The 17,596-nt window shown below is 40.2% G+C and overlaps 1 protein-coding gene across 1 annotated transcript in view; it reads left to right on the forward strand.

Annotated features, from left to right (window-relative positions):
- Window positions 1–7,548: 7,548 nt before the first annotated feature.
- Window positions 7,549–17,596, forward strand: part of SLC5A12 (solute carrier family 5 member 12) — a 32,188-nt gene continuing 22,140 nt past the window's right edge. The window contains exons 1-3 of the mRNA XM_077321990.1: window positions 7,549–8,174; window positions 14,156–14,221; window positions 16,323–16,374. Of these exons, the coding sequence (XP_077178105.1) occupies window positions 7,818–8,174; window positions 14,156–14,221; window positions 16,323–16,374 (475 nt within the window). The 5' untranslated portion in view covers window positions 7,549–7,817. The remainder of the gene's footprint in view (window positions 8,175–14,155; window positions 14,222–16,322; window positions 16,375–17,596) is intronic.

The raw sequence follows: 17,596 nt of genomic DNA on the forward strand, positions 1-17,596 counted from the left end.
CTCTGGTGCTGGAGAAGACTCTTGCGAGTCCCTTGGACTGCAAGGCGAACAAACCGGTCAGTCCTAGAGGAGATCAGCCCTGACTGCTCCTTAGAAGGCCAGATCCTGAAGATGAAGCTCAAATACTTTGGCCACCTCATGAGAAGGAAGGACTCCCTGGAGCAGAGCCTAATGCTGGGAGCAATTCGGGGCAAAAGAAGAAGGGGATGACAGAGAATGAGGTGGCTGGATGGAGTCACTGAAGCAGTTAGTGCAAACTTAAAAGGACTTTGAGGAATGGTAGAGGACAGGAAGGCCTGGAGGTCGCAATGGGTTGGACACGACTTTGCACCTAACAACAACAGTCATAACTTCAGATACATTTGACTTCCATAATCCCATAGATCTGTGACCGTAAGAACAGCAGAAGTGATCACTGAGTGTGCCACTGAAATAGATGTCACCAAATTTATTAACCATTTGGTATGCAGTTGAGTATTAATCTGCTAACTTCAGAAGTGGATTTTCCCCTCCCCCCCAATATTAAGTCTCTAAAGCACAAGATCTTTCAGAAACACATATTTTAAAACAGAAGCTCTTTATTTTGGGTTAGTGTTGATTACCTTAACTCATTTAACTGTCATGTCTTTATAATAAGATCTACATATTCATGCTATTTCACACTATCATCATACATCCAAATTTAACATATTTGGCTGGGCTCAAAATGGGGTTACATTTGTATGCTGTGCACTTATTACCTTTGTAGCAAACATGCACAAGAGTTGAGTCCAGTGGCACCTTTAAGACCAATAAATTATAATTGGTCTCAAAGGTGTCACTGGACTCAAACTTTGTTCTGTTGCTTCAGACCAGCATGGCAACCCTCATGAATCTATGCACAAAATTATTATTGATGTACTATTATTATTATTATTATTATTTAATTTCTAGACCGCCCTTCTCCCAATAGGTCTCAGGGTGGTTTACAACATAAATAGTTAAAACACAATAAAATCCCCATAAAAACCCCAATTAAAAGTTACATATAACATATCACATAACATATAGCGGCGGTGGTCACAATTCTGATCTTAGTTCAGCCTGGTGGAGAGAATAATGTTCAGAAGAGGGTGGCACCAATACAATAGATCTAACCATGATCTCGGTGTTAGAGATCTCAATATTGGAGGGGATCCTCTGATGGATTAGTGGGAGAGCTGCCCTGGCCTCAACCATATGCCTGGCGGAAGAGCTCCGTCTTACAGGCCCTGCGGAAAGCTGGTAGATCCCGCAGGGACCTTAGCTCTTCTGGGAGCTCGTTCCACCAGGTCGGGGCCAGGACTGAAAAGGCCCTGGCCCGGGTCGAGGCCAGGTGAACATCCCGTGGGCCCGGGACAACCAGTAAATTCATACCTGCAGAGCGGAGTGCCCTGCGGGGGGCATAAGCAACCAAGCGGTCCCGCAGGTAGACTAGTGAAAGTAGCTGTGTTAAGTGTTAAACAAGTTCTCTACAAAGATTTGGAACCATATCTATAAACTGTACATCATCTAATTGCTCCTTTGATATTTGATCAAATCATATAGCAATGGTTTGGTTTCAAAGTTTCTAAGTCCAAAGAACTTTATCCACATTGAAATTCTGTTGGCTGCAAAGCATTCTGGTGAGCACACAATTCATGCAGCTTTGCCATTGCTTCATGTATGTTACAAATGTAAGCTAGAATCAACTCAGTTCTGTCTTGCCATGGCATATTGCAACAGGAAGTCTAGCAGTGGTGGGCAAGCTGCCAGGGAATATATGACCACCCCTTCACAGGAATGAGTGGTGAACAACTCCAACTCTCTTTCAGAAATGATAGTTTGGCCTTTGCACTACAGATGTTCATCAGAATGATTTGGAAGCCAAATTGATCCAGAGCAGATTTGGTCCACAGTAGTATCCACTGTGATTAGTTCAACCTCAGACCTAGATCTGAAGACATGATGTGAAACTGGCTTATTAACCACTTTTAGATTGGACTGTGATTTTACGCAAGGTTGAAGACAGATAAAAAGGTATCCCCTGTGCAAGCACTGAGTCATGTCTGACCCTTGGGGTGACGACCTCTAGCGTTTTCATGGCAGACTCAATACGGGGTGGTTTGCCAGTGCCTTCCCCAGTCATTACCGTTTACCCCCCAGCAAGCTGGGTACTCATTTTACCGACCTCTGAAGGATGGAAGGCTGAGTCAACCTTGAGCCGGCTGCTGGGATTGAACTCCCAGCCTCATGGGCAGAGCTTCAGACTGCATGTCTGCTGCCTTACCACTCTGCGCCACAAGAGGCTCTTGAAGACAGATACTCGGGCTTTAATCCTGACATGTTTCCAAGTGCTAGGGTCTCTACCTCTTCACTGGAGAAAGGTAATGGAACTAGCATATGTTGAGGCAAATCAGGATTTGAATAATCATCTGCAAGCCAAATCTTGGTCTCACAAACTAAATATATTTAAAATAAACCATTTTTTGTATTATGTGCAAATTGGTCCAGTTTGTACTCCTGCATGAACAGGAGGAACTGAACACACTAAAATTTGCAAAATGTAAAAGTAAAAAACGTTTTCCCCAGGACTGAGTTATCAAGAATTCTAAAGTCCTAGAACTAATAGTCGTTGCTGAATGTGAAAAGAGACTACTTTTAGCAATTCAAAATACTTACATAAAGGACACCTAGTAACTTTTATTGTTAAGACCCTATTGATAAGAATCCCAAAAAAAAGTAAGTCCATAGTCGTTTTGTCTTTCATTTAACTTGACATATCGGTTATAGAGTGACACACTTTAACGGAATGCTTTGCAATAAATATAAATTAAATAAATATAAACAAATATATATATTGTAAATTATTGTAATATATTACTACATGGGGCTACCTTTGAAAACATTTGGAAACTTCAATTGGAAGCATGCCAATCCAGTCTTGATCCATCTGTACTGGCTTCCAATCTGTTTCCAGGAGCAATCCTGGAAAAAAATTAAGATCTGTTTTCAGGATCAGTCCAAGATGACCCTTAAAGCCCTATGTACCCTGTAACTAACATATATGAAGGACTGCCTTATGAACCTCCCCAACCACTAAGTCATGTTCCATGACCTGCTTTGGGTGCCTTCTGAGATCAGGTGTGAGGAAGAGTGCTATTTTGGTCATGTTACCAAAACTCTAGAATTCTGTCCCCAGAGAGAATAATCTGTCTCATTCTTTTATCTTCCACCAATTGGTGAAGAGTCTTTTATTCTGTTGGTGTTCCCTCAATGATCCTTCCTTCTTATTTTGTCTTTTAATTTGTATATATATATATTGTTTATATGCATTTTTTTAGTTTTAATGATTTTTAAGTTGTGTTTTTACTTTTGACCTGGATAGCCCAGGCTAGCCTGATCTCATTAGATCCTGGAATCTAAGCAGGGTCAGACCTGATTAGTATTTGGCTGGGAGACCTCCAAGGAATACTAGGGACATGACATGGATGTAGGCAATGGCAAACCCCTCTAAATGTCTCTTGCATTGAAAATCTGATGGGGTCACCATAAGTCAGGTGTGACATGACTGAATTTACCACTAAGACATGTTCTTATTGTTATGTATGTTTTTAATCTATTAGTCATCTTGGTAGTCTTGAAAAAGGCAGAAAGGCAGAGCACAAATTTTGTAAATAAATAAATTAACAGTTCAGATATATTCACTCCCCTTGAAAGAGATATTACTTCAACACTTTATTCTACTGATAAAAACTCTTAATTGATATGAAAAAACTAACCCCCCCTTTTTGGCAATCAGTTTAGTTGCACCATACTAAACTTGGTATCTGAGGAGAAAACGCTTTGTGTAAAGGGTGTAAAGTTTTCTTTCACAAATCCTAGCTGGTATTTGACACAAAGACCTCTTTGATGTAATGGTCTAACGTTAACACTGTTAGGTGTATTATTTGCTTTTAATAGTCCTTTGCAGATTTGGTATTAATGAAAAAAAACCCACTTAAAATGCAGACTTAATCTATTCTCAGTTGCTCTGCTAGTGCATCTAAAAACAGATGTTCATGCTGGATGGGAGGGCACCATAAAATTCAGCCCTAGCAAAATTTTGAGGGCAGCATAGTTAAACAGAAATGTGCATCAACCTGACTTTTTCTGGCTCCACAAATGCTTGTCTTTCTCCTTCCTGTCTCTCCTTTGGCATACAGGGGATCATTGTTAAAATGAATGCAAATTTACTGAGGCTAATTATGATATTAAGCATGGGTTAGAGTGTAGAGAAACCTGGCCAATATCCTACCACTCGGCTCAATGCATATGTAGACTTTTAAAAACTTATAGAAATAATTTTTAAAAATCATTTTGGATGGTCCATCCCAGGTGAAAGAGAGATTAAAATTGCAGTCATAAAGACAATCTGGAAACAGAGTGCCCAGTGTGCTATTGACTGAGCACTGGAAAACTGCTGTCTGGCAGCGTTGGGCAGCCAAAAAAATTCTCTGCCTCCATTGTGTCTGTAAAGAACTGTCCAATAATACTTATTTAGGCTTGTAAGAGGCCTATTACATTTTGGGCTCCTGAAGCAAATAATTGAACATTCTTTGGTTCATTGGAACCTTTCTGCTAAACACTTTGTGGATAAAATTGCTTTCATCTGCTTTGGTTTAGATTCCGTATTAGCAACAATGTAAAGTACCACTAGTGCAGAAGGAGGCTATATTTAGATTAATATTAAATAAACCATCTTTGTACATCGATTGACTTACAGTTCTCCATTCCATAAAGAGCCAAGAATGTATAGAAATTCTAAACCAAAATCTGGATTAATTGAATTACTGATTGATAATCTAAAATGTAATCTAGAAAAATGTAATCTAGAAAAGTCCTGTGGGTAGGGATAATGGTTGATACAAATGATAAAATCCAACCAGTTCTGAATGAGGTTTCACTCTCAAGAGAAATTGGATATGGAGCTTAGACATCACATTGTATGTGCGCAAACAAGCATTAAAAATAATCTGGAATATCTTTTAATGGCTGAGATTTGTTAATAAACTGCACCCATTCCTGGAAAATGCTGACCTTTCCACAGTTGCACATGCCTTAGCAACTGTTACACATGGGACTGCTCTTGAAGATAATTTGGAAACTAATTTGTATGACGTGTGGCAACTGGGGTTCTTACTTGGATGTGCCACTTTGATCAAATTAAGTAAGTCATCTACATCAACATATTTGTGCCCTCTGCACTGTCTTCCAGTTGTTTCTAGACCTAATGCAAGATACTCTTTTTGAATTTTAGAGAATTAAACAGACCCAGATGCAGAACTTTATACATCTTTATTAAATTGCATCATGTTCTCATTTGCCCATTTTTCCATTGTGTTCAGATCTTGTTGAACTCTGTCTCTATCTTCCGGAGTATTTGCCAGTCCTCCCAATTTGGTTTCAAACTTGATGAGTAGTCCTTCCACCCCCTCATCTAGATCATTAATAAATATGTTAAAAAGTACCGGGCTGAGCACCAAGCCCTGAGGTACCCCGCTACTCACCTCTCTCCAGTCTGATGAAACACCATTGACAACAACTCTTTGAGTGCGGTTCTCTAACCAATGCCCTATACACCTGACTATCTGAAAATCCAGATTGCAGTCCTTCAACTTATCCATCAGAACATCATGGGGGACCTTGTCAAAAGCTTTACTAAAATCCAAGTAAACAACATCAACCAAATTTCCACGATCTAGCAAACCTGTTACTTGGTCAAAAAAGGAAACCAGGTTGGTCTGGCAAGACCTGTTGGAGACAAATCCATGCTGACTTCCTTGGATCACCAAATTGTCCTCCAGATGTTTGCAGATCGCTCCCTTTAATATCTGCTCCATTATCTTCCCCACAACAGAGGTCAGACTCACTGGTCTGTAGTTTCCCGGGTCATCCTTCCTCCCTTTTTTGAAGATTAGAATAACGTTTGCTCTCTTCCAGTCCTCCGGGACATCTCCAGTCCTTAAGGAGGTCCCGAAGATGATGGACAAGGGCTGTGCAAGTTCTCTGGAAAGTTCTTTGAGCACTCTCGGGTGCATTTCATATGATTTGAACTCATCCAGTGCATCTAAATGCCTCTCGACAACCTGTCTATCCATGTTAACCTGCCACCCAGACACTATCCTTTAGCTACTGCCATCTCTAGATGTGCCTAAACCCTTTGACCTGTGGGAAAAAACAGATGTAAAATAGGCACTAAGCCTTTCTGCTTTCTCTGCATCTTCCGTTAGAGTTTGTCCATCCACACCCAACAGTGGGCCTATTGCCTCCTTTACATTTGCTCCTCACATAACTGAAAAATATTTTCTTGTTACAATGGGCTTCCCTGGCCAATCTTAGCTCACTCTCAGCTTTGGCCTTTCTGATGATTGATCTACAGTGCCTAGTAACCTGTAGGTACTCTTCTTTAGAGCTCTGTCCTTCCCTCCATTTCCTGAACATTTTCCTTTTCTTTCTTAGTTCCTCTTGAAGTTCTCTGTTCATCCAAATAGGCTTCTTAGAGCTCCTGCAGTGTTTTCGTCTTTCTGGGATAGTCATTGATTGAGCATGCAATAGCTCTTGTTTGAGTAGCGCCCAACCTTCACATGCTCCCTTCCCTTCCAGCATTCTCGTCCATGGTATGACACTCATCATGTCTCTGAGTTTATTAAAGTTTGCCCTACGAAAATCCAACATCCGCGTCTGGCTACAAGCTTCCTTGGCTCCCCATCTCAAAAGGAATTCTATGAGGACATGGTCACTTCCCCCTAGGGTCCCCACCTCCTTCACCTCATCCACCAACTCTTGCCTGTTGGTCAGTATTAAGTCCAGTATGGCTGAACCTCTTGTGGCAAGATCTGTCCTATTTCATTGGTATGACTACATTTCTGTGAGAAAATGACCAATCCCAAACAGAGTTACAGCCATCTAAAGTCAGTGTATTCTGCTAACCTATAAGGTTTCAACTCTATTTATGATTCTCCTATTAATGCTGTTTGTAATGCTGGGATTTTAATAGTTTATTGTAATGATGTTTATGGTGGTCAGTGTTTTTATTATATTTTCTTTGAAAGTATCCTTGAGTAGGTTCTAGGAAAGTTCCAGGACAAGCATAGTGTTTCAGAGTGGCAGTCTCTAATCAGGAGAACTGGATTTGATCCCCCACTCCCCCACTCCTGTAGCCAGCTGTGTGACCTTGAGTCAGCCACAATTCTCAGAGCTCTCTCAGCCTCACCTACCTCACATGGTGTCTGTTGTGGGGAGAGGAAGGGTTAACGATTGAAAGTTGCTTTGAGACTCCTTTGGGTAGTAAAAAGCAGGATACAAAACCCCAACACTTCTTCTATTCTAAATAAATATATAAATGAGTGGGTAGGAATGCACTCCATGGTCTCAGCTATGGAATGCTCTATGAACTCTATTTAAGTTGCTTACCCAGCTAAATGTAGCGTCATAGTGTGCTAAAGTAATGTTTAACTTTAATTTTAAAAAAATCAATCAGATATAAGGGTGTGAACTGTTGAATCTTTCCTGCTTGCCATGGGAATTTCATGAAAGGCTTGATTGTGTCTTTGACTTACATATTGCCAGAATGAGAATATTATGGACATTAAGGCATTTTGACAACATTAGCATTTTTTTAAAATTTGTTTCAGCACAATTCTTCATCCCTTAAATCTGAATTGTACCTGTTGAATCCCAGTTTGTATTATGGCATTTAGGAACAGCCTTACTAAAATCATGGGATATATTACTTGCTTCTGAATAAGCAAAGGAGTAAGAGATCAATAATTAGCACAATGGCCAGCTTTATACCTCCAGATGTTAAAAATTTTGTCTCCTGGGACTATGTTGTTTTTGCAGCACTCTTTGTCATTTCTTCTGGTATTGGAATCTTTTTTGCAGTTAAGGAGAGGAAAAAAATGAGTTCTAGGGACTTTTTAGTCGGTGGCAAACAGATGACTTGTGGACCAGTAGCCCTGTCTCTCACTGCTAGTTTCATGTCAGCTGTGACTGTATTGGGAACCCCAGCTGAGGTGTATCGCTATGGGGCATCCTTCATCATATTCTTCATTGCATACACATTTGTCATCATTTTTACTTCAGAACTTTTCCTACCTGTATTCTACAGATCCGGAATCACCAGCACTTATGAGGTAACCTTGATTTTAAAATGTATGGTTGTATGCTTAAAATTCAATAATTTGTATCTATATAGTATTTAGTCATCTATATTGTATTTAGTCACCTGAAGACAGCACTGACATTAGTTTTTGTTTTGAGTCATTTTGGAGTATTAAATTGAATCATTTTTCATCTCATTTCCTCCTATTTAATTATATATATGTTTGTAACATATTTTTTGTTTCTGAAACAAAATGATTAGTGGTAACAAATTTATTATGTGCTGCTAGAATCTGTACAGCAGCAAAAATGACTAATGATCTACCATGAAAGTCTCCCAAAAGGGTAAAAAGCAAGAATATGGATATTAACAAAGTGGCACGATTTAAGAATGGATATCAACAAGAACAGACATTATAAAACTGTGTCTTCATTTCACATTGGATTGAATAGAGAAGTAATACTGCACAACTCCTTTTATTACTTTCTTCATATGAACCTCATTTCTAATTGTTTGAATTTATGTAAACAAACAAAAAGATGGATTGTTGTGAGTATTCTGGGCTGTGTGGCCTTGGTCTGGTAGTTTTAGTCCCTGATATTTTGCCAGTAACTGTGGCTGGCATCTTCAGAGGACACAGCAAGGTGGGAATCTCTTCATACCGAAGTGTGGAGTGTGAGAACAGTTGCTGGACATTTTATTTACTTTTTTTGGGGGGTGGGGGTGGGAGAGACAGCACATTCCTGTCATATCTGGGAGTCTCCCAGGGGATGGACTGGAACTACCTTACCATAGCTACACTTGGCCAGAAAACCCACAACAACTAGTTGATTCCGGCTGTGAAATCCTTTGACAATTAATCAAACAAAAGGATTATTAAAACAGAAAAAAGATTATTCACATTTTCAGAGTTTATTGAATGCCATAATCTAAATGACAATATATGTCTGTCTTGTCTGTTGATTATGTCATAAGAGGAACAGTTTAATGCTTTATACTAAATTATTATTTTATGTATTGACTCAACCGCTTTTATGTGTTTTTATGTGTTCTGAATTTTGTTTCTGTTTGTACAGCGGGTCAGCTTTCGGCATGCCAAAGATACAAATCAAAATCAATTAATGTTTCAGTGAATTAAAAATATAAATCACAATTTTAAATAATAATAGAAGTAGGTGCTTTTACTGCTTTCACCAGTTTACTACTAGGCATACCTATAATAAAAGCCAGTACTCTTATCCTTATTATAGATGAGCAGTGAGGCTAAGAGACCGTGGCTTGCCATCACTTGATGTCATTACTAAGGTTAAGATCTTATGCTGTTAACACCCTTCAGTGCACTAACTTAAAGCCTAAGTACTGTATAAATGGCCTTGGATTCTCCCCATGTCTGTTCAGGTTCATAGCCATGTAGGGATTTGATTCTGATCATTACCTCTGTGCATTAGGAAAGGGATTTCATCCTTTTCAAATATCTTTCCCTGACAAGAAATTGCCACAGGCAGACACAACTTGCCCATTTGGAGAAATTTACATATAGTGATGTGAGCAAATATTAGCTCTCTTGGGCTGCTTCAGATTGGGTAAATGAAATGGAAAAGGTATAAGCCTCTTTCCATACTCAGTGGTCCTATTCCAAATATGGCCTCTGCATGCCAGGGAACTCAAGTTTTACCTCAGAAAACAGAGCAGCCATCTGGTTGACAGGTTCCATGAAAACATGGGAACAGGACCAGAAACAACATACCATATTGCTAGACCTACAGTAGCACTGGTGTCTAGTACCTGACTGGAGTTGCTTCCACATATCATTCGGTATTGCTGTAGCATTTGGGGTTGGGAAAGCAAATAGGGGTAAGGCAGCATGCTGGTTCTGATCTGAATTTGGTCCCTTCAGCACTTCTGAATAGAGTTCCCATGGGGAACTCACAATGGTCTTATGACTGCAACTTCTTGTGGTCATCATGTGGTAGATTTAACACATAGTTTGAATCTCACTCAAATGATCATGTCCAAAATTGCAGGTTCTACTTGTACTAAATGAGATAACATACACAGCCTACAAGCACGGGCAAATGAAACTATGGCTACCAGAAGAGCAATTGCGTCTCCTGCCACTTGTCTTACAATCTTGGGCTGTATCAACAGAGGCATCAAATCAAAATTACAAGATGTTATAGTTCTACTATATACTACACTGTCAGAGCTCCACTTGGAGAACTTGTGCAGTTCTAGAGGCCTCACTTCAAAAAGGACATGGACAAAGCTGAGTGGGTTCAAAGGAGAGTGACCAAGATGATCCGGGGCCTGGAACCAAATCCTATGAGGAAAGGCTGAGGGACTTGGGAATGTTCAGCCTGGAGAAAAGGAGGTTGAGAGATGACATGATGACTGTCTTTAGGTTGTCACTTAGAGGAGGGCAAGGTCTTTGTCAAAGCAAGAGTGAGCCACTGACTATCAAGAATGGGTTAACTGTTAATATTTGTATTGCTAATGGGACAGGCAGAGCGGGTCACGTGATTTGTTTATTGATATGTAAAATGTTGTTTCTCCATTGCCTACATGTCTAGTCTCATGTAAGCCACGGTAACTAGAAGAGAAGTTAATTTTCCTTCCTCCCTTTGTTTCTAAACTGCTGTGGGCAGATCCATGTTAGACTATTACAATATACTATCCAAGGTTAGCAGCTCATGAATGAGCTATAGCAAGATATGCATATTCATGTTTTGTACCCCAGTTCCCTTACCCTGGTAGTTCTAGTAAAATACTTTATTATAATTTAACACTGCTATGCCTGATCTCAACATTTATTAATTGCTACTTTTATACACAAAATACCTAATACAGGGATCAGTTTGTGTTGGCAGCAGAGGATAGGACCCGCAGTCATGGGCTTAAACTGCACGTAGAATGATACTGGCTAGATATCAGGAATTCTTTTTTCAAGTCAGTTCAGTAGTTGAACTGACTGCCTAAGGAATATTGGTAAGCTCCCCCTCACCGGCTGTCTTCAAGCAGTAACTGGATAGATACTTATCATGGATGCTTTAGGCTAATTCCGCATTCCAACTGTATGATTCTATTCCTATATAGTGAGTTGTTTCTAATCAACTACTTATGCAATGTGTGCTGAGTTTTGACAGATTCCCTTTGTCCTGCTATCTTGTTTAACTCCTGGGAAAATATGGCTAGAGCTGTAGAATCTGAGTTGACAACACCCCCCCCCCCCTCAATGGGCTTGGGACAAGGAGGTAGATTGAGTAATAGCTTCCTGTTCTTCCCACTCTTAGAGTTCCACTCACAGAAAAGGGAGGAGGGGTGCTTTTGCCTGACTGGTGCTCTGTACTGCAGCTCTTTTTGTCCACGTGGGTCCTGGGACTCTAGGCATCATCTTCTGTGCTGGGGGATATTGGGGTGAAGGGAAAGTGGGGAAAATGGCAATATCTTCCAATGGTGATTAGTTGGATTCAACACAATGCTTAATGGATCTAATTGATAACATCTTATTGGTTCTACATGAGTTTTGAAATATTTAATTTTTGGAATGCAGTTTCTGAAGATTTTGGGGCAATAGCACCTATAGGATTCTTGCTTCAGCTAGAATGACAGAAAATAGTTGATATGGAGAACATAATATATGACCTTAGTAATGGGGATGCAATTATGGAATGTAAAGCTTTTGGAGAACAGATTCGCTTCCCCACCACAAAAAGTTAATGACAGTTTCTGTTAATTGTTTAATATTGTGGCATACTATGGCCTTGTATTTAACAGCAGGAACTACTGTTGAAACTAAATTAACTGTGTAGTAAAAGCCCAGCTAATAAGTGAAATGAGGAAGACTGTATGTAGCCATGACATTTTAAAATTCATTGTTTCATTTGCTAAAGTAGCCAAAACTGACCTGCAAGATCTCATTATAAAGCAAGGACACCTTCAAATTGCACATTTGTTTGTAGTAAGAAACAAAAGATAAGGATTCCAAAACAATCAAGGGTCATAACAAAGATAACAAGGTAATATTCTCTTTTATCTTTTCAATGCCTGAGACTGAAGTTCCCTTGAAGGTACTTCAAGAAGCCTTGCCCAGATAAGTAGCTGTGGCTGTAAAATGTCAAGTGTGCAAGGAGCACCACGCATTCCTTTATATTTCTTTATCAGCATTTCAAGTGTCATTACCTCTTATTATTAATAATAATAATTATTATTAGCTTTACCTTCAGAGGTAAGGCAGGGCATTGATGGCATAATTGAGAGGGGAGTCTACAGGCAAGGAATTGTGAGACTGAAAACAGTTATCTTATTCCTTGACTAAAGAGGCTGTTGTACTTTGGTCAGCCTCCGATGAGAGCTGGATAAAAGCAGGTTAGCACTTCTTAATGCTATTAGATTCTGTCAGCAGCATTTGATGTTGTTGACCATGAGCTACTAGCTCACTACGTCGCTGGGATCAGGATTTGGGGGACAGCCTTAAGTAGCTGATCTCCTTTCTTCAGAACCAGACACAGAGGGTTGCAGGAAGGGAGAGGTTTGATAGGAGTGGGTCAGACCAGAAAGCACATTTGCCCACCCTGGATGTTGTACAATTGAAAATCTTGCACTTGGCCAGGTATTTGGGTGTGATGTTTGATGCCTCCATTTCTATGGCGTTGCAAGCCGCTAAAGTAGCCCAGCTGATGTTTTTCCATGTACATCAAGCAAGGCTACTAGCACCCAGGAATCTGTCCCAGGAATACCTGCCCATGGTGATCCACTTGATGGTCATCTCCAGACTTGTTTTCTGTAACTCGCTCCTTGACCCAGGCCTTCCCTTTTCCTGGACTCAGAAATTGCAGCTGGTATAAAATGAAGCAGCTAGGGTTCTCAAGGAGGTGTCTTGGAGTGCCTACATCCAGCCATTGCTGAGGCAGCTGCGTTGCCTGCCAATTGCTTACCAGATCAAATGTAAGGTGCTGACTTCAAGGCCATTTGCAGTCTGGATCCAATGTATTTAACAGACCACCTGATTACCTATGCTCCAGGCAGGATATTACGCTCTGTGAGTTTAAATAGATCAGAGATCCCTGGCCCTGACAGAAATGATTCAGTTCTGCAGGGCCTGCAAGATGGATTGATTCAATCAGTGAAGCCATGGACTTCAGTTCTCAAGACCTGAGCAAAGCTGTTAATGATAGGAGATTCTGGAGGTCATTAATTCATCCTAATAATATGTAGCTATGGGCTAAAGTTTCTGAGAGACTGGACTTCTACTGCAGATTGTGATTTTCCTTCCTTTCCCTCACAATGCCCCCCAATCCTAGGCCTAGGAGAGAAGGAACCTATAAGAAAATGATTGGTGGGGGCATTTGGGGCTGCTATGTAGGTGGGCTGGGAAATATATATTCCACTGGGAAACGTCCTTTTGCCTATGAAAAAATCAGTGTCCAAGCCACTGAATTTGCCATGACCTACTCCTGCGTCAACAGACATAGAAATAAACTATGTCTAATGGAATTCCACTCCCAAGATAGCTTATGTGATGTCTGCACAGTGCACTGTGGTGGTGGGAGTTACCCTATCTTTTGTTTGGTGGGGGGAGTTACCCTATCTTTTGTTTGAGGACTAAAAGCAGCCGGGGGGGGGCAGGGTCAAACTGCACTGGAGGAAAAAAAGGTAATCCCTCCTTTCCCCTATATGGCCAGAATGCAGATCAATCTTCTATGTAGTTCTATTAGCATCTGATAACAGATCTCGCAGCATCATCTCATTTGACCCATATATTTTTCTGAGAGAAAAGGACTCTCCCTGAAAACTATTCTGCTTTCTGAACTATTGTCTCAAACTAGTTTATGCTGCTCAACACCCTCTAAAAACCAGGTATTTCTGAACCATGCAATCTCTATATGTGCTAGCCATAATATAAAGGCAATTTCTCAGAAACAACTGTGCCTACTTGCTGAGTTAGATGGAATGAAAGTTCCAAGGTGAAAGAACAGATATTTTTCATTTACTCATGTTCATCCTTTGCTACAGTATTTGGAGTTAAGATTTAACAAGCCTGTTCGTGTTGCCGCTACAGTGATTTACATCGTACAAACGGTAAGGAACCTTTTACATTTTATGTGTGACAGACATTGTCACTTTTGAGTACTCTGGGAGTTGTGAAGGAGTTCTGGGGTAGCTTATATTCAATGGTCTTCTCCACTGTCTTCTATGAAACAATTTCTGCTAGCAAGAAATAATGCTCATCTGTGCACAATGTGTTTTCATCTCATAAAAGAGAATGGGAGGGTTCCATGGATCCATAGTTCCAGATGATTAAAAAAATATTATCTGGAAATGAATGCATTTTATTTCCACATCAATGAATTACATATGAACTTGTAGCTTCCTATAGCTGAAACATACATAGAGGACATATTTGGAGATTTCAAATGTTCTAGTTGAATACATAATCATAAGCTACCTGAACTATAGGAGCCTACATATTTCCTGTGCAAATTCTCCTTTTCCCTAGGTTTTAGAGTGCAGAGATGGGAGCAAACAAAAAATAAAATGAAGTTCCTGTTGGTTTGTAGCTGAACAATAAATGCAACCAAACCAGGCGGTTCATTCTTGAACCAAACTGGTTTATGCTTCATGGCCCCATAAACTGCAGTTCCTATCAACATGGTTTGCAGAAAGCCCGAAAAACAGCCGAGCAACAGGGAGCAGCTGTTTGATCCCAAAAAGCAGCTGAGTGGCAGGGAGGCACTCCCCACCACTCGGCCAGAAAAACAGTTGAGATGCAAGGATATGCTCTCTGTCAAGCAGCTATTTTTGTGGCTTTCAAAGAGAATAGAAAGCTCTATCCATGAACCACTAGTAACCAACACAAACTGCTTTAAAATTCATGGAACTTTGATTTGCAAACCATGAATAGGGCAACATTTGCGATGAATTTTACTTCATGGTTTGGTTCATATCCATACCTATTAGAGTGTTCAAAGCATTCTGGCTTCCAGCTACATCAAAGGCACAATGGAGCTCTGAGGCCTCAGCCCTGAGACAGACCTCTTAAAGCTACTGTAGAAATCAGACAGTTCCATTGTCTTAGGTACCTAAGTGATTTTGAGCAGGCATTTGCTTTAAAAATCTAAAAGCCTTGACAAATATCCACAGTAGTGAAGGGGTTGGTTTTACTCATTTATAAAAACAAATTGAGTCCTGGAGCTTGACAGACTAATGGTTATATATAGTTTTCAGATTTCATTCTGGAAGAAAATAGTGGAACTTATCTCAGCAAGGAATACCTAACATTATTTGCATATAAAATCCCATTCAGATAATGGCCTCCCTTCTTCATAGAATTCCACAGCAACTTCTTACACTGTTCCTCTTCATTGCAACAGTAGCTCCTACCTGGAGAGAATCTAAGCGCAAGCTTGACAAATCACATAGGTAGCAAATTGCCAACATAAAAAGAAGACTTTATTGTTGCTTGAGGTTATTTGGGAAGCTGCACAAAGTTAATTGGCTTTTCTTAGTGGGTAATCTGATATATATTCCCTTAGAGGGAACTGTTTGTTTCTCAAAAGGATTCTACCCTCCAAATGAATTCCATGCATCTAAATAGCAGCAGAATAGCCATAGCCATGGTTAAGAATTTAATCCATTGTCTAACTCCATTGAAGTCAGTGGGTTTGGAAGAGAAAAACTCTGTTTGGGATTATACCAAAGTAGAACACTGTCCAATAAAAGTAGAACATTTAGTAACTATTATGTATTGTACTATGGACTAGATTATTCCAATCCTTGTCAACCCTTTACAGTTTCAACTTACCGATTGTTGTTCCTTGTTATAGTAGTATCTGTTCCTTGTTAGGACAACAGAGTTAGAGAAAAATTTTGATTGCTGGTAGTTTGAGCAACATCAGAAAGTCATGTGGAAGGTTTTAGGCACATAGTGATCTGAGGTGATAAGAGTTTGGGATGGATGTGTGTGTGTGCATGCATGAATACATGTCCTCATTAGAGTGTGTGTGTATGTGTGTGTGTGTGGGGCTTTCTTTGGTGTATGAATACAGCACATAATTTAAACAAGGCATAAAGTTAACCATAGGATCCCTGGATGTTTATGTGTGTGTGTCCATGCTATATGTTCTCTAGTTAATAGATTTTTTAGTTGAAATTTCAGTTTGTTTGTTTTTCTTCATTGTAGATTCTTTATACTGGAGTGGTTGTCTATGCACCAGCTTTAGCTCTCAATCAAGGTAAGTTTCTAGTTCAACACACACAACTTAGCCAATTATCCTTGTCAGAACAGAAAGGAAAAAATGAGAAATTTGAAAACCTTGTACTTTGGAAAGCATTTTGCCCTTTCCTGCTATCAATTGGCAGTCCTCCATCTTTTTTCTCTTTACAGGATTCTGTACTTCATTTGCTCAGTTACCCTTTTGCTAAAAAGTAACCATGGGAGATATGTGTCAAACAATAACTTAAGGTCTTGGCATAGTGTTCAGTACAGGGTAATGATCCCAGACTGGATTGTGTACTTTGACTCTTTTGTTCTTCCTGCCTTATGTTTTAATACCATATGTAATGTAAACAGGGATAAGATTGAGATTCCTCAAATTATAAATAATTATATTAAACTCTGCAAAGTTTTTTATATTTATTGCAGTCTAATACTATGTCATATCCTGCTTAAGTCAGGTTTGACCTTATTCATCCCACTGGACTATTCGCAAAAAGGGACCATTCTTTCAGAGAAAAAATAACAGTGATCTGCTGTTATTCAACGAATTCTTACCCCATAGATCAAACCAAATGTTTTCTTTTCAACACTACACTTTTAAAAAATGAGGAGTGGGGGGGGGAGTGGCTGAAAAAAAGTATTGTCATCAGAGAGCTATTAGCACTTTCCCTCTTCTATTTATGTGCCTTGATGAAGTATATTCCCATTTAAAAATAAAACCATTTTTCATCATTAATTTATATTCTCAGTATTATTCTAAAACTAGATATTAAGCCCGCTGTGGGCAAAATACAGCGGGCCCTAGCATGATGGATGGGTGGAGGGATGGGGTGAAGGAAGGAGGAAAAGGAGAAAGAGAGACAGAAAGACAGAAAGAAAGGGAGGAAGATAGAGACAGAAGAAGAGGGAGAGAAACAGGTAGCCAGAAAGAGGCAGATGGAAGAGAGGGAAGAAGGGAGAAAGGGAAAAACAAAAGGAATGCTGGGAGGAAGGGAAGGAGAAAGGGAATGCTGGGAGGAAGGGAAGGAGAAAGGGAATGCTGGGAGGAAGGGAGGAACAGAGTAAGGTAGGTGGCCTTGGGACCTTCTGCTGGGCCCAGGGGCAGGCTTGGCTGCCCCAGGGCCCGGCAGAAGGCTCGGGACGGGGGCGGCAGGCTTTGCGGCCTACTGTCGGGCCCAGGGGCAGGCTCGGCTGCCCCAGGGCCCGGCAGAAGTCTCGGGACAGGGGCGGCAGGCTTT

Source organism: Paroedura picta, chromosome 2 (assembly GCF_049243985.1).
Source record: "Paroedura picta isolate Pp20150507F chromosome 2, Ppicta_v3.0, whole genome shotgun sequence".
Lineage (NCBI taxonomy): Eukaryota > Metazoa > Chordata > Lepidosauria > Squamata > Gekkonidae > Paroedura > Paroedura picta.